At 39.9% G+C, this 20,758-nt stretch overlaps 2 protein-coding genes across 2 annotated transcripts; one reads left to right on the plus strand and one right to left on the minus strand.

The window, feature by feature from the left end:
• Positions 1-7,302: 7,302 nt before the first annotated feature.
• LOC148374377 (transcription factor Sox-14) lies at positions 7,303-8,143 on the plus strand. The gene has a single exon (XM_088322896.1). The coding sequence runs from the start codon at positions 7,475-7,477 to the stop codon at positions 8,141-8,143; it is 669 nt and encodes a 222-aa protein (XP_088179022.1). The 5' UTR covers positions 7,303-7,474.
• A 3,057-nt stretch (positions 8,144-11,200) lies between these two features.
• On the minus strand, positions 11,201-18,817 carry selenof (selenoprotein F). Its single transcript, XM_088335645.1, has 5 exons — positions 18,660-18,817; positions 15,798-15,965; positions 14,156-14,219; positions 12,069-12,118; positions 11,201-11,849 (listed from the first exon to the last, which is right to left on the minus strand). Exons 1-5 carry the CDS (start codon positions 18,705-18,707, stop codon positions 11,718-11,720), a joined length of 462 nt encoding a protein of 153 aa, XP_088191771.1. The 5' UTR covers positions 18,708-18,817; the 3' UTR covers positions 11,201-11,717.
• Between the last annotated feature and the right edge of the window lie 1,941 nt (positions 18,818-20,758).

Consider the following 20,758-nt stretch of genomic DNA (forward strand, 5'->3'; position numbering starts at 1 on the left):
AATCGACGAAGAAATGATGGTTGGATTAGACAGATCTTCATGTCCTTGCTCCTTCAACTTCACACGCTTCCCTGCACAACATCCCCGCTTCTGTTTTCTGTCTTTGCGCCGTCTTCGTCTTAGATTTTTCTTTTTCTTCGGTGGAGCGGGAAAGCAGGGCAAACCCGAGTCCCTTTGGAGCTCGTTCGGGATGTCATGGGTGGTATAGAAAGTGCCCGAAAAGTCGAAATTTAGACCCCCACCCAGTCGGAAGACCTCCTCCCGGCTGTAGGTCTTATTGGCCACGCATGTATCCAAAAAGGAAAGCAGGAGGACAGTGGTAAATAGTAGGATAGCCGGATAGCAAATAGCCGCAACGTAAACACGCGCCGCCATGTTGGAAACCCAAATTAATTGGGTTTGGGTAATTGGTAAAGTAATTGGTTCACTTGACTAAACATGCATGAGTAATCCAAAAATGAAATGATTATCCCAACACTTTCAATCAGACTATATGCAGTCGGACTAAGACCCTAATCGATGCAAAGATGATTTCATAACACGTGCACAACCAATTGCTGCTTACGAAAACTTGAAAACAGTTCTTAGTGTCATAAAACCTGTTCTAACTATTGCAAGAATGCAGTGTGAATGGTCTTTAATGAGTGTTTTTTTAGAAGTTCTTTGGGGCAGCAGTAACTCAGGTAGAGTGCTCGCCTTGGTACCGAGAGGTCACAGCTTTGATTCTTCGCTCTGCCGAGTTAAATGTGTTCTTGGGCAAGACACTGAATTCCTGATGCGCCCGATGAGCAGGTAGAAGCCTTGAATGGCTGACGCCGCTATCGGTGTGTGTGTGAATGGTACGTGTGAAGCACATAGTAAAGCGCTTTGAGAGGTCTCCAGTGACTTGAAAAACCCTATATAAAAGCAGACCATTCAAGTTAAAGTAAGAGATTTTTGGTATTGAAGAGTGGAAGGTGAAGTCTGTTGTTTTTTTTTCTTTTTACAAGGAGAAATGTATGTAGGCATGGTGTTTAGCAGTTTGTTTTGTTGTTGTTCTGTAATATGTGAGGGTAGTTGTGTGATAAATTTTAATGTGTGTATCGTTTGTCAAGCTGATATAGGTAGAAACTCATAACACTGCACAAGAGGGTAATCTGGTTTGACGTTTTATGCATGGGCTTTGTGCTTGAGACATTTTTGTGAATGGCATATTTTGCGAGTTTTTTCATGGGGGGTCATTCTTTTTAATTTGAGAGATTTTTAGCTTGACATACATTTTCAGGGCTTGTGCTTGAGAGCCTGTTAATGAATGTTACAGTTTTTGTGAGTGTAAGAGTCCCTTTTATGAAGTGTTGTGGTTGTTGAATTAATTACTTATTTGCTAGAAAGAGTTTTGATGATAATTGAGTGTGATTGCGTCTGTGTGTGATTCTTTTCTATCCCAAAAAGTTTTTTGTGTATGTTCGAACAACCCTACTGTCTACCCTTGAGTTTTCAAATAGCACTTGAAATATGCTTTATTTTCACTGCATTGCTGTGGTGGCAAAAAGCGAGTAGCAAAAAGCTCCTTGTAAATAAACCTCATTGACTGCTGACATGCTTGTTTTGCAAACAAGCTGAGAGTAAAGTAGCGCTCCGGTTGATCCTCCCGAACTCGAAGGAAGCGTATTAATTCAGCCAGGATGTGGTCTTATGAAATTATTTGTTGGACAAAGACCTCTTTTCCACTCCCCCATTTCCGTCAACTCTGCCCTGGGGTCAATCAAAGTATATTCCACTGTCAAAGTGTCAGGTGGAAAGCTATTTAAAGAGCTTGACTTTTCCTAAGTATCATGAGAATAAGTACATGGTTTAGTGAAATCCCTGCCCAAACGCTCAAAAATCTTTAGAGATTTTCTTCCCCAAGTACGGCCTAATAAACGACTCAGGAGTGTCAAAAAGAGCATTGTGAGCTAAGAATGCACTTTTAGGAAATATGATTATGTTAAGTTGAAACAACAAAACGTGAAGTGCAAGTGTGCTGGTAGTTTTTACATTAAATACAAAGTTTTGCCTTTGTCTGTTAAAGTAGAGGGTAAATACACTACAACTAGTTATGTCTGTTATGTGACTCAGTAAGTAATTCAAGGGACAACGTGTCTTATATACCGTTTCCTAGTGCAGTGTTTTTCAATCTTTTTCGAGGCAAGGCACATTTCTTTCATTGAAAAAAATCCTTCTGGACGCCGATAGTTGAAAATCTGGAGAAAAAAAGCATTCATTAACATTATAAGCGTTTTTTTAAATTTAAGAATGACTTTATATTATAATTTCCTAAATAGAAATCAAATAAACACAAGGTATTGAGTATTTTATAATCTTTCATATTTATACGTACTCAGTGTGAAACCTGGGACTGTTTGGATGAACACAGAGAGGATTTCCTGGCAGGAATCGATGAAAGACACACACAAAGCTCTTCCTCCACAGCTCTTAGTCTTTCCCTCACTTATTTCCTTTTCTCCAGGCACAAGGCAATTAGCTACTTGCTGCTGCTGCTGCTGCCGCTTATGGTATAGAAGAATACTACATGATTACTGTGCCAGGCGCTAGACTGCACAAGCACACAAATTGGATAATTTCCCATGGCACATCTGAAAAAACTAATATTTATTAATTAAAAAACAATATCTGTTTGAATAATAAGGAAACATTTGATTATACTGCTATTAAATTTTTATAGCAGCATGTCTGCATGATAGAGTTAATATTGGGTTATTTATGGGTATTGGATTTTATGGATATTTATTCTGGACATTTATTTTGTGAATTTTGTATTTTCTTTTAATTATGGGGTGAAAAGTCCCCCAAGAATAAAGATTAATTGATCTTTGACAAAGTCAATTAATATTCTGATTCTGCACCACTCCTCCCCCAACCCTTTGTCCCCCATTCCTCCGACCTAATGAGATCGCCCTGAACAGCTGTCCAAAAGGTAAGATATAAGCAGATATGTGCTGTGGAAAAATAAATAAAGGCCATTTGAACTCAGTTGGGCATTGTTAACACATACTTAATACAGAAAATATTTACCTTTGAACTTCTTTAAAGACACCTCAAACAATGCACCCTAATTTTAAGCCTGCGGCTTGAAATCCAATGTGGGTTGTATAAAGACAAAATTGAGATTTAATTCTTATATTAGATTCTTAAATTTGCGCATGCGTCTTTTAATCAAGTATTCACTCACGTACCCCCCCCCCCTGTCGTCATTTTTTTGCCCTCCCCCTAGCCCCCGTTGTGTCTACCTGTCCATTTCTTTCTTTGCCGTGACTCCGTAATCCACCTGAGTGCACGGACGACAGTTTTGACATAAGAAGAAAAGATAGACTTCCCAAGGAGAGGGACAGTATCTTGAGTGCCTGGGGATAACCGGATTAGCGCACACATTTTGTGCCGCTGGCACTTTTTCTTATTATCCGTTTCAACCAACAACACCCCTTTCACATCCGCCTCCTGCCCTTTCTGGTAGTCACACCAAACGCAGACCAATACACAATAGTGCTTTTGCGGTACTCAAAACTCAACATACATCGACCAGGCTTCTACTAGTTTAGAAACACTAGCCTGCATATACAAAAATAATTCTTATATTTGTACCATGAAATTGTGGTCCCCAACACCCTTTTTGGCAGCGCATTGTTTAGTATGAGTGTGTTTTTCAAAATTCAGCATCGACGCAGTGCTATTTAAACATAAACTGTCCAGTGGTCTCATTTACAATTCCCCCTCCTCAGCTATTCTGGTGCCACTCTCCCTTCTCGTTAGAAAAGTCGTTTTGTTTTTTGAATAAAAAAATCCTGATTGAGTTTTGATCACAACCCTTGTTTTACGTCTCCTTGTGTCCTGCATTTGGGTCTGTCCGCGTGACAGATATGGTGACAACAAATGGATTCAGAACCTCCAGCTCAGGCAGATAAGAAGCAGAGGGCGAAAGACAAGGAGATGGTTAGCTTGGTGACCCCCCACAGCCCATCTCTTCATCCGTTTGGCCCTTCTCCTGAAAACATCTTATCACAACTTCTGCTGTGCTACCGCACCCCTGGGTCTCCCATAAACAGTGGCTTCCCATCGAGAGAAGCAAATGATATAGACTCCCTGCAACTGCCGCACTTTGTGACTTTAATGAAATCCCATTGCCAGAATAAGAAACGCTTAAATATCTACTGTATTGTAAACTTTTTTTTCCATAACTCAATTTGTAATGTCTTTAGCAACTTGCACTTGAAGGCCAATATTGTGTTTATAATTCCATACAGTTAGTGCTAATTCAAACATTTCCCCATCAATTCCATTTCAATAACATATAGTGAGGCTAAAGCACATATTTGATCAGATAACCTATCTTCATTATGAAAATGATTTCAAGAAATCAATATAATCTCGCGTCAATGGCAGACACTTGTACACTATTTTCGTATTTTGAAATTGTCTTCTTATGCGACTCGATCATTGTTGTCACTGTTATTCCACTTTTCCTTTCCCTTATCACTGACCCATCATTATGGGCAGGAAGAGGAAATAAAACAAACAAAGTCACAATAGAATGAGATGAGGTCCCTCTCAAATGCAACATTGACTGCACAGAAATAAATTATGGCCATCTACTGACAAAGAGTGTAATTGACCCCCCATTTTTTTCTTTTTCTTAGTATTATTTTGCCAAGGCAAAATCCTGCGACCCACTGAAAACAGGTCCGCGACCCACTTTTGGGTCCAGACATACCAGTTGGAAAACACTGCTTTTATAAGATTTGTTCGTGGATGTTTTCAGAGGGGTGAAAAAGCTTAATTGTTGCGTGCCATTTCCAATGAAATGAAGTCAAGGTCAACTGCCTTTAAGAATGTGTCTCAATGATTTTGAATGTGATTTTTCAACACTTTTATTTAGCACTGAACTCAAGTTTTTGATTTCAAAACAAAGAAAATCACATGTTTTGTATTTAAAACAATCAAATTACGTTTCCCTAAAGTCTAGTGACTTAGTGGTAATACATAATGTAGAACTCGGAGCGGGTAAAAAAACTACGTAAATAGCATAGCACGGTATGTAGGACAGGGGCAACACTTGCAGGTATGTAATAATGTATAAGTCACGTTCTCTGCTGAAGCGCTGACGCATAGACACACATTGGCTGTATAATTCCCGTATTTAATGACATACTTGTGATTTATTTTCACGATTTGCTCCCCAACAATACTGACCCAAAAGCTACGTCCGTGCTTAATATTGCCAACAATCATCCCACATCTCTACTTTAGTTGGCCAGCGATCGTTGTTGGCATCATATAATTGAGAAGGAGATTAGATTTGCTGTGTGCAGCTTCAAACCCTGCTTCAAAAAGTTCTGTACGTATTGCAAAATGTGCTCATTGTAGCCATAAATCCAGATGGCATCTTTGATTAACCTGTTAGCGTTTCTGCCAGCCTGCTGGCGGGCTGACAGGCTGTTAAGAAGCAAAGACGTGTCTGTATGATGTCACCGGTCACTGAAATATGTCATGCCACATATTGGAAAACTTAAATTCATGGGATTCAAGATATAGAAATGAATATTATACTAATGTTTAGTTTTTTAGACTGTGATCAACTTTGACCTCGGACCAGGTAAAGCTTCATGCTTTTGTCCCAGCTATTTCTAGACAAGCAGCCCATGCTACACTTATTGTTAGGCATGTAATTGGCAAAGAAAAATTCAGGTGAGAATAAAACCTTTTTTTCTCTGTGTGTTCCAACATAGATTACTCAATGTATGTAGCACCTGCAGTGATTATTTCAAGTGGGAACAAAACTTCAGAGTGTTACCTTTCAAAGCAGACCAAGATTCTCCAAACAGTTCAACAACTGCATTCAATTTACTTTGGGTATGTCTTGGATCAGGGTTTTAGGTGAATTTTACATGATTGGTAAGCGGTTAAAAGCATCCGCAATTATTATTTAATATATTTTGGTTTTGCGTGTTAATGTGTTTTAATATTGTTCTGTTGAGCTAATGATCTGTTTAAATACATTATTATTTATTGATTTCATTAAAAAAAAAGTTTTAATATCATATCATTTGACATATGAGCACATATACAGTTGCCAACATTTTTAACATTGCAAGCATTATGGTTTTTGTGTGCCTCCCTCTGTGGTCGCAGTGAAGTGCTGCGTATGCTTAATCAAACTTCCTCGTCTTAACTTTCGGGATGAGACTTTTGTTTACTCTTTACCCCGTCTGTCTTTACTTATCAGTGTAAAGAAATGTCATGGGGTCAATTGAGGGTCTGCTACACTTTGCTTCTACACTTCCTACTAAATGCTTATATTCTGTGCTGAATGCACTGCGTAGAAGCTAAATGTAAACAAAACACTCACAAGAGAGCGCTACTGCATCCCAGAGTAGTGGAGGTGCAATTGCACATTTATTCTGGGAATGTTTAAAAAAAAAAAAAAAAGTTGCCTGAAGTGAAACGCAACCGCGCCCACCTTGCAAAGGCCGCCCCACTATTTGAGAACCTCTGATTTAGGCTGGGCGGCACGTCGGATGGGTGGTTAGCGCGCAGCCTCACAGTGTAAACCAGCTCAGTAGCCCAGATGGTAGTGTGCCCGCTTTGAGACTGGGAGGTCGCTGGTTCGCGCCTCGACCGAGACATACCTAATTGGTATAATGGCGGCGCCCTCTGGCTGCGGCTGCACCGACTCGCTACAACGGGTCAGGTGTATCGACATTTCGTTCTGTGTACATTGTTACAAAGAATGACAATACAAAGGAAATTATTCTTATTATTATTATAAAGGTTCAGGGTTTATGTCCATACAGCTACTGCAACCTCCCCGTGTGGAGTTTACATGTTCTCCCCATGCCTGCATGGGTTTCCTCCGGACACTCCGTTTTTCTCCCACATTCCAAAGACATGCATGTCAGGTAAACTGACCGGTCCAAATTGTCCCTAGTTGTGGATGAGCGAGTGACTTGTCCGTCTCTGTGTGCCCTGCGACTGGCTGGCACTTGAGGGTGTCCCCTGCCCACTGCATGAAGATAGCTGGGATGAGATTGCTACCTAGGATAAGCTGTGAAGATGATGGATAGATGGATGATTTAGGCTGACCTAATATGGTGGCCTTGGTGAAAGTCGGTCTTTGTATCGCTTCTTTCCCGTGCAAGTCTCTCATCTGAGATTTTGTGAGCTTTTTAACGTGTCAAGGGGGAGGGCATAAGTGGCGGTTTTTTTTTTGACGGGGATTAAATGCTCCCCCTTTCTCATAGACTTGTCCCAAGGCGACAGTGGAGTACAGATGAGAGGTAGACGTGAAAGGATTCGTACAGAACAAGCTGTTAACTTGCTGGCAGTCATTCTATTAAGGCACGCAGAAAAAAAAACATTTAATGGGATTTCATTGCAGTCTAAAGAAAAGCCCATGACGTTTCCCCTTTTTTCGTGGAAAAGGTGACTTAAATTGGTTTAAATGAACTTGTGGACAGACTTGGAAATGCCCAAACCTTTAGACCACATTAAGAGACCCATGAACGCGTTCATGGTGTGGTCCAGGGGCCAAAGACGCAAGATGGCTCAAGACAACCCCAAGATGCACAACTCGGAAATCAGCAAGCGACTCGGCGCCGAGTGGAAAGAACTCAGCGACTCCGAGAAGCGTCCTTACATCGACGAGGCCAAAAGGCTGCGTGCTCAACACATGCGCGAACACCCGGACTACAAGTACAGACCGCGGCGCAAAACTAAAACCTTCCAGCGGGCGGAGCACCTGCTCTTCCCGCACGTGGAGACCCTCAAAGGATTCTCCGTGGACTCGAACTTTGTCATCCAAGGGGAGAAAACGCTCCTGGCGCCATCCCCGCTGAGACATTTCCATCGGGTGGCCGACTTCCAGCCTCACTTAAGCGGTTTCAACGCGCCTGCCTTCGGGCACCAGTCTGGGGCGGTGGTCGGGGGGCTGGCTTGCCTGGGGCAACACACCCACGCGTTGCCCGGCACTGGTAGCCCCTACGTGGTGCCGTGCAACTGCAGTGCTTGGTCGCCCGCGAGCTTGCAGCCGCAGCTGGCTTACATTCTCTTCCCGGGAGGGATGAGCAAAAGCGGCGTGGACACGTATGCTGCCCCGGGGGCCAGTGGGTGAATAGAGCGCTTCGCACTCAAAAATCGAGATGAACTCACTATTCATTAAACTTGGATGGTTCGTCATTTTTTTAAGACTGCGTGGGGAAGTCTCAGATTTCCCCTCCCGGTGTCGCCAAAGAGCAAGTCGATTAGGCACAGTGCAATTATTCATACCGAAATTGAAAATATCTGAGGGAGACCAGGTACAGTTGTTACACATCTTGCTTTCCCCCCATTTCATATTTTTTGTGCTAGTCCCCTAACACCCTTAGACATGGTGGTACATTCATTTGTCTTTTTCAAGTACACATCAATGGTAGAGGGATCAATAGCTCCAAATGTCTGGGATATTCTTTCAAACAGAGATGCACAGTGCTACAACCGTACCCAGTACCGGGTACGATTTTAAGACTGCTAGTGGACTGTTACAACAGTGTGATTTATTATTACAAAAAAGCGCCAGATAGTCCAATATTTGAAGAACTCTTTATTTCAAGGTGGGGTGCATAGTTTGATATGTCCTTAAAAGGTTTCAATTTAAATATTTTCTCTATTAAGTATGTGTTGACAATACCAAACTTAGTTCAAAAAGCCTTTATGCTTTATTTTCTATTGCACCAATCTGCTTTTATCTTACGCTTAACAGGCTGGAACAACCCCCCAAAAAGATGAAAAAAAAGTTTATTCTTCCACGTCTAAAAATGCATGCAAATCATGATTTACTTGGCCACCATTTCAGCAGAGTAACACAATTTGTGTGCATTTCTGAGAGGCTCTCAAATTCTTCTTTTTCATCTTTTCGGAGGTCTGCCACAAAAGGCCTGATAAAAGAAAGACAAAAGCAGATAAGCGCAATGGAAAATAAGAGATTCGGTTGGGAACTGTTAACACATACTTAATAGGGAAAATATTTAACTTTCAACTTTTAAGGACACCTCAAACTACGCACCTTACCTTTACAGAGGGAAAAAACAACTATTAATTGTACCAAACATGTTAGGACTGCCTTTAAAAGGTGAGTGTACCATGGAAAGAAACATATGAAAAGATGTCTGAAAATCCAACAAAATCCCATCACGCATGTTTATGCATATGAGCGTATTTGTATATTCCCCAACAGGATTGGGTTGATAAATGTACAAATTTAATGTGATAGTTACTAGTTGTTTCTTAAAAATTGTTATGTTATGTAATCCAAATACTATAATATTGTAGTAATTTAACTCAATTCAATTCAAATACTTTTGTATTACTCCAATATCAAATTAAAAATGACAAAATAAACATTAGGGATTTTATTCATATTTAGTTTAAGAAAAACGAATAATTTAACCTTGTGAATGAAATAGAGGAAACCAAGGTCAGGTAGTTGCTTTTGGTCCTATAAAAAGTGCTCAAATTTTTACTACAGTATGAAGAGGGCTGGGCCCCACCAGGCTGTACTTGCCCAAGACACATTACAGGAAATGGTGCTCCTACGACCATAGTAGTCAAGGGATACAACCAACCAACCATAGTTTAAACAAAAATAAAATGGAAGACAAGATATGCTGTTTTAGTTTACATTAAGAGTATGTACACACACAAAGTGTTCATTTTCTAAATTTCCAACAAACTTAGATGTGTTGTGTCCAAGTTTCACTTGTTTGAAGGGAGGGTGGCAGACCTCTTGACAATATTCTGATTTACAAGGCTGTCCGTTCATTTCAGATTGACTGGTGTTCTCCTTAGTCTGACGCAAGTGTCTTGGAATTTAAATCCTCTATCCTACCATCCATTATCTGCATCGCTTATCCTCAGTAGGGTCGCGGGGGTGCTGGAGCCCACCCCGGGCATCTTCGGGCATTGGGCAGGGTACACCCTGAACTGGTTGCCAGCCAGTCGCAGGGCACAGTGACACTTGCTCATTCACACCTAGGGACAATATGAAATGACCAATTAATCTGACATGCATGGTTTTTTTTTTTAATGAGGGAGGGAACCTGAGTCCCCAGAGGAAACCCACGCAAGCACGGGGAGAACATACAAACTCCGCTCAGAAAGGCTGGTAGCTGGATTCAATGAACTCAGAACTGTGCCGCAGACGTATTAACCACTCAACCGCGGAATAAAGACAACTCCTCTATTGGCAGTTATGTAAATGTAAATTTAAAGTAAAATTGTAATCCCGCCAAATAATGCATACTTTTACTAAGTATGGCTGTAATTTAATAATGTATTTTTGTTACGGATTTGTTGTAAAATGGCCAGGATGAGATCAAGTCCAATCTCTAAATGGTACCTAAATACAATTGTACTAATACTGCTAGTACACATTTTGGACAATATGAACACAATAGGCCATTGGATGGACACCTGTTTTAATAGTCTGTCTGGTTCATTTATTTTAAAGAATTCGGATACTTGAACTGTACTTTGGAATTGGGATTTATATTAATCTAGTCAGTGTAATATGTGGATCATGGATTGCTGAGTAAATACATATCATTTGGAGTGAAGAACTCGTGGTATTATGTGCAATTTAGTGAAATTGGACCATTTCCATTCCTGTGCAAAACACTATTTTAAAGACTCGGATTTGTTGTTTTTTTTTCTCATCTAAATTCAGGGCTTGTTTCAAGTTTTTTTCTTTTGAATAAAAGCTCAAGATTGAATTTATATCAACATCGAAGAAGAATGTTTGTGGCAATATGTAAGCAACCACTAAGCAGAAATAGAATTAATGACCATTAAACTGTAATTTATCCCCAACACTAGGTGTCACTCTAATACAACTTGACTAGAGCTAGTCCGCAGCTGTAATTCTTAAACGCGACAAAACTCAATACCTTAAGAACTTAAATTTAAAAGAAAAGGAATATTTCAAAATTATATTATGTGCGGGGTGAGACTGACCGTCACTTCTCCACAAGACTAAATATTCTAATTACGACTAGATTATTCTTTAAAAAGGTACAACATAGTCATTAACTTAAAACTCCCGAGCGAAAAAAATCGTTTCTAAATTCTTGCAGTACTTAAGGCATCTTGTACACCCGCAGGACAATACGGCGTTTCAAAATGATTTATCAAACAGTTCAAAAGACAAATGTTTTTATTTTTTTAATATTCTAATCTTCACAAAAGAGCATCAAATAGTTTTCTGTCTGAAGCCACGGAACACAAATCCCATCAGAACTCACTTCCCAAAACTGGTTTAAGGTGAGCTCTTCACTAACGTGCCCCGTGACAAAATCTACTTCAAGACTGAAACTTGGCTCATTCATTCAAATATTCTCATCTATATGAATTTTTGATCATTAAACATATTGTGTACAAGAAAATCCGAAACTGTAAAAAAACTGAAACAATAAACCGAGCTTTTCAACAAACTCCCATTTTTTTACTTTTAGCATGATTTAGCAGCTATGTATGAATGCGAAACAGGGTCCTAATAAAAAAATATGTGGAAAAATGTGCATTTTTTGTATCTTATAAACTATTTAATGTCATTTTAATTTATCGTCATTAAGAATCCTTACCCCCAAAACATAACAGGAGTTAGAAAACCACTGTAGTTTATGTTCTTCACATATTAAATCAAAATTATGTTTTTATATCCGCTCCAATTTTTCACTCAAGAACTCCTCCACGCTGTCTGTGTTCCACTTGAGGATGCTGAGTTCCTCAGAGATGTTCCCGTTATCATCCAAAAGCTTGAGTACAGGATCGGAGCCTCGCACGTACTGAGAAAGTGAGAAAAATGTTTTAAGTGGGGGCGAAGAGAAATGATTTAAAATTTTAAATAAAAGCCAGAATAAGTAATCTATTCACATGGTTGTCAAAATCACATATTTTACTTGAGGTGTTATGAGTTGCAATTCTGGCAATATATCATGATTATTATTTTGCCAAGTTTCGCATTTGTAGCATAGAGCAACAAGTGATTACTTGCTATCACTCACCTTGATCTGAAGACCTTTGAACATCTTTGGCTTGTCACTCTTCACAAAAGCTGAAGAGATGGGGAAAAAAAAAAACGGGTTGGGTCAAGCAGGACTCAATTTACTGTTCTATTTTAAAATGACGGGCAGCTTTTTTATTGACAGCTGGCACAACCTGGTGATTAAGCCCCATCTCAAGACCGTTGAGATGGCTACAGCTATAGTCAACAAACAAAACAGTGGCCATAAGACACGATCCTCTCTGGCATGAGATCAGTACAACATGGGTGGTCTGCTTCCTTGGCAAATGGTCAAAACAAACAAACGATAATCTTAAGTGACCAAGACCACCTACTGAAGAATTTATAAGTGCCTAGGAGCTCTGTCCTTAGATCAGAGCGTCATAGAGGGCTGCCCTCTTTTTGGTGCTTGCTTTCACATTTTCAATATACAGACTGAGCACCAATTGACCAAGACGTCCATCCGTGCATTTTCCGTTAACGTCATCAAGCACTAACCTGGAAATGCACAAGTACTCGTAACGACGAAATGCCAACTATTTCAATTCATGGTACAAACTTCCTGGACTACAACAAATTTCTTTGCTGAGCAAAGAGTTGCATTCATGATGCTACGGTTTTTGGGGCTTACTGCCGTCGCTCGGTATTGAGAAGTCGAAAAATGTCCGGACATTGCCGTTAGTTAGATTTTGTATTGTGTGCACCTTTTTCTGAGTACAGGACAGTACTGTACTGTACTGCTACTTTCTGCCGTGTGGTGCTGTGAGAGGTCACACACAGGGTTGGGTAGGGTTATTTTAACTTGATTACTTTCAATTACTTTTGGATTACTCCAATACCAAATATGCTAAAAGACAAAAGAAACTAAATATGAATAAAATTATGACTCACAACACGTGGTAAGCTTTCTCTCCTGGCTTTGATCTCTGGCAAAACTAACATAAAATGCGACAGAAACAAAATAAAAATAAATCCCAACATCATTTTTGCCGTTCCATGTATTCCGTTACTCCCCAAGCCTGCACAAAATTTACTAATTTTATTCATATTTAGTTTCTTTTGTCTTTTATTAGCATATTTGGTATTGGAGTAATCCAAAAGTAATTGAAAGTAATCAAGTTAAAGTAACCCTACCCAACCCAACCCTGGTCACACAGCATCCACCCAAAAGTGAAATAAATCCGCTTCCTCTTCCTAGTTTATGTGTAAACATTCTATACGGTATCTCCAGCGCGCTAAGAACATAGACATTTTTATTGTCGTCTTGGGATCAAGAGATCGCAGTTCGAATCCCGGCTGCTGTGTTACATGTCAAAGTGTCCTTGGGTAAGACACTGAACCCCCAATACCCCCAATAAGCAGGTTAGCGCCTTACATGGCTGCACGGCCGCTATTGGGAAATGTGAAGCACACTAAAGCGCTTTGGGAAGTCTTGACTTGAAAAGCGCTATATAAATGCAGATCATTTAATTTAATTTGTTGTTTAATATCTCATGCATCAATTTAATATGGTTGGTGTAAAGAGCCAAACAGTTTCTTTTGAAGTGGAAAAAAAAAAAAAAACCTTCATGCGGTTGAGAAAATGGCTGGATGGCTTTTTTTTCTCATCCACTTTTTACCACAGAGGAGGAAGTCACCCGACTCTTCCAAAAGTAAGTTAAACTTAACTTTATAGTCAAGTCATGCTTATTTGTATAGCCCTTAATCACAAGAAGTCTCAAAGGGCTTCACAGACCACAGCTTGTCAAAGCCTAATGTGTAGCTTTGTTTTTCAGTACTATGCTTCATAACGTTATAGAGAATATTATTTTATAAATGTTTATTATTCAGTTTCAAAACAATGCAGGTTAAACATACATTCCATAATAAATATAGCTCTAGAGCAAATTCAAATTACAAACGATCAGTCGCAAGTATGTACACGACTTTCATTATCAACAGTAACAGCCCGCCCTGTGGAACGTTACCGTGTTAACCACTATGATAAATGCTAAATTCACTGTTGAAAACATCAGACCCAGTTATACCAGGTAATAAATTAATCTTATAAAATGGCCAAAGTTGGACCTGTACCTCAAGAGAACTCACCTTGGACTTGAGGGAACCTCCCCAATTTTCATCCGCACACCTCCAAGAAGGCCCCAGCATAGAGCTGTCAGTAAATGAACACAACATGAGATAATCGTTTACGAAAAGAGGCATGTGAAAACACATGGACGGCACAGAGTCGCCCACACATGGAGATAAGAGGCGGCCCGGCCGTTAGAAGGACTGTTGACCAGCGGGCGTCTCATCGCAACTGCTTGCAATCGTTAAGCCGAGTGAGTAAACATGTTTCAGAGTTGACAGATGGCCCCTTTGTCATTTAACCTCAGGAGGCAATGTTGACCACAATGGATACCTACTGCTGCCCCTTTACATTTTTTGTTTCTCACATATGGCAAATTATACTCACAAAAAAGTTACAGATCAGCCTAGGGATGAAATTCCCTCTTACCAAGTTGACTTAAAGATTTAAACATTGCATACAAAAGATAATGAGAAATGTCAAAAAAATCACTTGTTTGGATTTTTAAATTTGTCTCGTCTCCAAAAATGACTCAAACACCCTGTGCCTCAGCGCTTTTAATAGTCAAACGCATTAAAGGTATTAAGCACTTCTTTATTAAATGCAGCCAAGTAGAACCTCCATGCAGTGATAAAAAAGGTGCTCCCTTCCAGCCTCACAGCCTGGCGCAAAAATACACAAAAAGCCAAGCGCAGGCCGCCTACTGATGTTGAATCTTTACCTATGATCTGTTGAAGAATGATCAACACGCTAATTGTCCTAATTTGAAATACATGTATTGCTCTTAACCTCCAAGACGGGCTTTCAGATAGTCTTGAAATAAGACTGCAGCGCAGAATTAGTCTTTTTAGTTATTCATGATTTTAGAATACTTCAAGGAGCTTTTGTTTGTTAAATAATTCACTATTCCAAGGTTCAGCTTTATATAATTTACCACTTGTCGTCTTTAAAGAAAAATCCCCTGCAGCATGTTTCAAAACAATTAATAAAACAAAAAAAAAAGTAAAATATTATTTTCCACAGGATCATGTTCAGTTTGTTTGTTTGGTAACATTTATTTAACTACTAATGCTGACCAAGCGCTGCTGTTGCCCGCAGGTGAATAAGCCCGAACCTGGCCGAATCAGACTGAAGCTTGATTTGAGGGACCGAGCCCTGAGTAAACCCAAAGCTTTACTTACGCAGGACAAGCCGGTCCCGAATTTCTGAATTCCAAGATCTTACCTCACAAGACTAAATTCAGTCATCCCTTGCTTCTAGATGTAAGATAAGACTTAAAAACAACCCAGCCCGACCTGACTCGGCCCACGGGTATAAAGGCCCCAATAAGCCCTAGCCCAACCGATTAACTTGATTTAAGGGACTGAGCCTGGAGCTAGCCCGAGTTTTCTTTTTGTACTTGTGAGGTGGAAGGAGGATTTTGGCAGTCTCTGATGATTCCCCCCGCCCAAGCTAATATTTGTAACAGTTTGAATGCCAATCCAAAAAGCACAGGAAACATTCGTGGTGCCAATTACCAACATATTAATGGGAACATTTCTTTGCAATTGGTCTTTGTCCTTAATGTAGGCATAAACAAAATGTATTTTTCAAGAATGTAAATTTCAAATAGCAGTCATCCGGCATTTTTCCTAATGTACGCTAAGGGAGCAACACTTCTACCTTGCGTGCTTCCAACTGAGCTTCCTGCTGGCAGCAGTTCCTGCAGTCAGGCTGGATCTTGGTGAGGCTAAACTCCCTGAGCAGGTCACAAGAACTGCATAGAAGGTTGCTGGAAAAACCCAGATCCCTGCAAGCTTCAGACGTCACCTCGGAACCATACGCCGACAGCTAGAAGGCAGACGAGATGAAACGGAATATTAAAAAATGTCTTCAGAAAAACTTAAACCATGTAGTGCTGAGGCTGAAGAAAGGATAAACTAACTGGAATACATACCCGTCAACCTCAGCCAACTGCTACCCTAATCAATATTTGCAGTTTCCCTTATTAATCGATAATATAGCTTACAAACAACGCTGCACTTATTTACTTACGGCAAGACAGACTATGTAGAATAAAAACTAAGATAATTTGTGTAAACAATGTTATTTGTCAAATAAACGACACAAAAAAAAATCATTTCAGTATCTTTTAGTTCTCTCCCCACTTGTATTAAATTCTGTGTTTCTTATTGCAAACACTCCCCTACTCAGGACCATTCGACTTTCGTAAAACGGTAGATTTGAACGTTTTTTTTCGGGATGTCAAAAAATATCCGGACATAGATTTGGTATTATGTGCACCTTTTTCCGAGTACAGGACAGTACTGTAGTGCTTTTTTCCACCGCCACCTACGTGTGGTGGCACTGCGAGAGGTCACCAAGAATCCACCCTGAAGAAGAAATCCGCAATCTACTTCCTAGTTTGTGTGTAAACATAGAGTACGACGTGTACCGAATCTCCAGGCGCTCAGAACTTTAATATCTCGGGAATCTATTCGATATGGTTGGTGTAAAATGTAAAGAAGAGGTGAGCCGTTTCTTTTTAAATTAAAGTGGAATAATAACGCTTGATGCAGTTGAGAAAATCGTCAGAACATTTTTTTTTCGCCCACTTGTTACCACGGAGCAGGACCTCTTTAAGAGCTTCTTCCAAAAGTAAGTAAAACCGAACGTTATAGGGCATATTATTTTAGGAAATGTTTATTTTTTAGTACAAAACAATACAGGTTACTAATACAAGTCTTAAACATACTTATACAAACCTTAAACATACAAAATATGGCACGGAAGCAACTTACGAACAAATTCATCTTACGAACGATCGTCCGGAAACGTACTCGTTCGCAAGTCGGGCAGCGTCTGTATGCACCCTACCTCGGCCAAAGAAGCCCAGCACGACTTAATGATTGACATTTTAAGCCCGAACCGGGTGTTCTGCACTCACATCCTATGCGGCCCAGTGCACTTGCACAGGCATGCGCACTGAGTAAATAGCTGTTTCTTGGGAATTGTGCAGTCTATTGTCCTACGGGTCAGTCATACGTGCCTTTTACACACAGTGTATATGATAGCAGAATGTTAATAGTACCCTTGTTTCATATGAAGGATTTTATACATTTGACTATAAAGGATTTTATACGATTAAATACAAGTTACATTTATTGAGTTTAATGCAAGATATTCACTGACTGGGCTTTAGTTCAATAACAGGGCACGCTGTTCCAAATGCAGAGTATTTTGACTAGGGAATTTTGATAACAGGACTCTGACGGAGGACGGCAGCCGTTGTTTTGAGAACATGGCGCTGTGTTGTGAGAACGGTGGGCGCAAAACAATTCCTTGGCACGCCCATGGGAGGAGCAGACGCCATCTTGTGGGGAGACGTGGGCCAGGAAGAGAAAGCCAAACGACTTCAGAAGAAGGCTTCCCACAAACTTCGACCTCACTAATTTGGCCGTTTTCGATGGAGTACAATTAAATTTTTAGGGGAAAAAAATCTGCCCCTGTGTGGAAATATCTGCTTCCTGCTCATATTTTCCCTCAAGAAACGAGCGCACATAAATTGTTGGGTGAATGTAGGTTGTGTTTGGTTAATGGAGTCAGATAACTACTTCGAACAATTTGGTAAACGGTACATTTTGATATTTAATTCCCAACACATATAATAAGTAAAAGTTCAGTTTATAATAATTCTGAGTTTCGGCGTTGCTGGTTGTATTTTGTTGGAAAGAAAACAAAAATGAATGATGCTGAGAAAATGAACGCATTTAACATTACTGTAGATAGATAGGAAAAAAACAACCGTGTGGCTATATTTAAGCTCGTGCTGTCACACGTTGTTCTGATATGGCTTAATAGAGTACGTGTCCCCTATTTCTCCCTCTTTGAGTTAAAAAATTAGAATTGTACCCGATTGAAAATATTTTCCAACTGAATCTTAGAACATTGAAGCAGAAAGATTCGCAAAAGTAAGAAATTGCGGCAGAACACCGGCCCAGGCCAGATTTCAAACCTCTAATCAATTTGATGGGGATGCGAACGGAAATTTTAGATCAATTCATTAAATATGCAAACGTGTTTAACATTCGGTGAGGGTTTTACATTAAGTTAAGTGGTTTATCCATCGTACTCCTTAAATAATATTTCCATCTTTAATTGTAAACGTTTATATGACTGCCTTGTTGACTGTTTTATGTTAGATTTTCCATAAATTAATGAAGACTAGCACACAGATGTATGCCACTCAGCTACGAATAAGACAGTTAATTACTTTAACAATCGTGAAAGGATTTCAAGTTATCATTGAATAAACCGAAAAGGATACATTTTAAAGTAATAAATCACGTTAGCGCTGATTCTTCAAATACACGTCGGGAACTCTCGAGATTTTGAGTCAAGCCACGTCATAGCGGCGGAAACAATAAGACGCGTTTGTAAGCGTTAAACGTAGCACCGAGATGGAAAATGGGCCCAGATTGGAAGCACTTATGGATTCAGAATGACGACTTTATCACATATTTGACTTTAATGAGATAAACTCACCGTTTTTAAAAGCGAAAGCAGCCACAGGAGATACACCTCTCCCGACATTTTGAAGTGTGTCAGAAAAAAACTACAACGATGGACCCTTAAATTAACTCGAGTAGTGTCTCAAATTGTGCCTAACGAAAAAAAACGGGTGCACACTTGAGTTGAGTTAATCCCATGTTTTAAAGACACACAAATTAATGTATGGATGTGTGCACAACTTATGCATTATTTATAATAGTTTTTGGGGATAACATTTTAATGTTGTGGGGATTATTTTTGGAAAAGGCACATAACGGTATTCGTACTCGTAGTCTGCGTTTGTCCAATCCAACGTCGACAGACAACAGTGGTTGGCGAATAGAAAGCGACTGCTTCACCGTGACGTACACAACCCTGATTTATGCCTAAAGTGAATTTACTGACAGCAGCACATACCTGTATGCGCATTGACCATGTTGGATGTGTCCCCTTTACCACGAGTGTCATAGGAGCACCATTTCCTGTGGTGTGTCTTGGGCAAGTACAACCTGGTGACGCCCATTCCTCTTCAGGTGAATGTGCTATCCACGGCACTAATCCGCAAAAAATCAAATAACCTTCATCTGTTTGTGTGAAAAAAAGTTATTTGTGAAAAACATCAGCAGCTTTTTGATATCTTCATGTTAGTGTGCTAATAAGTAGTATAAGTAGGTTTCTCACAGTTCATGGATCCCTTAACTGCCGGGGTCGTTTAGGCACTCCTTACTGGAGTGTGTCTTGGGGAAGTACAAACTGGCAGAGCCCATATCTCTCTAAGACGGCTTTTTGGTCAGGGGTTTGCAGATAGTAGTGGTTTGCATGGTTGCCAGTATCAGGAGGAGCTTCTTTATCTGACTCAGATTCAGCACCTTCATCATACAACTCTTGTTGTCATTCTTGGTGTAAAACATCATCCCACTCTTCAGACATTGACGGGAAGCAGTGTTCAACAATACTCATACAAGATCCTAAGAGTAATATTAAAAGTCAGTAATTATATTTTAAAATTAGCACTCCAGAGTGATTGACTTGCAGACCATTTACCATTTAAAGAAAGAAATGACATTTCAAACTAATAACAGTATTGCAAGTGACTCCTGTAACACTAAACACATACAGTTGAGTGTCATCTGCATAGCAATGGAAACTAATATTATACTTGCGGATAATGTCCCCAAGCGGGATCATATAGATACTAAAAAGAAGGGGGCCAAGTACAGAGCCTTGAGGAACACCACATGGGACATTAGATTGTTTAGAGGTCAGATTGCCATAGTTAACACATTGCATCCTGTCTGACAGGTAGGACCTAAACCACAAGAGTACAGTTCCTGAGATACCAATGCGTTCTAGACGAACCAATAATATGTTGTGGTCGACCGTATCAAAAGCAGTGCTGAGATCCAGCAGCAGTAACATTGATGAGGCACCAGAATCTATTGTTAAAAGGAGATCATTGGTTACTTTAGCAAGGGCTGTCTCAGTAGAATGATTTGCCCTAAATGCTGACTGGACAGTTTCAAAAAGGTTATTTTCTGACATGAAGTCATTTAGCTGCTGTGCAACGACCTTTTCAAGTAATTTAGCAAAAAATGGCAGATTTGACACTGGCCTATAATTACCTAGGCCTACTGGGTCAAGGTCAGGTCGCTTAAGCGTGGGTTTAATGACGGCAGACTTGAAGGCTACAGGAACAATACCCGAGGATAGCGATATATTAATAATATTTAAAACTGATGGTCCTAAGATCCCAAACAGATCCTTCACCAGTGAAGCTGGAAACGGATCAAGCAGGCACGTAGTTTGTTTGGCCCTACTGACCATCTGTGTTAGATTATCAAGGGACAAATCATTGAAACTGGAGAATGTTTCTGAACAACCGCTGACACAGTCCATACCTAACACCTCCACATCTTTTCAGGTCATCATCTGAATCTTAAATAACTATATTTTGGGTTGGCACAATTGATTTTCGATATTTTGCTTGAATGTTGCTTCTTGAAGTTATGGATTCTCCTGAGATGATGAGTGTTTGCACTGTATAATAACAACTGTTGAATATTTGTTGGGAGCTGATGCTTACTTGCTTTGTG

This window comes from Urocampus carinirostris, chromosome 1 (assembly GCF_059441175.1).
Source record: "Urocampus carinirostris isolate Australia breed hairy pipefish chromosome 1, RoL_Ucar_1.0, whole genome shotgun sequence".
NCBI classification, from domain to species: domain Eukaryota; kingdom Metazoa; phylum Chordata; class Actinopteri; order Syngnathiformes; family Syngnathidae; genus Urocampus; species Urocampus carinirostris.

Bases quoted from the DNA above. Each gene is read 5' to 3' on its own strand.
- LOC148374377 (XM_088322896.1), top strand. From the start codon at position 7,475: ATGAACTTGTGGACAGACTTGGAAATGCCCAAACCTTTAGACCACATT.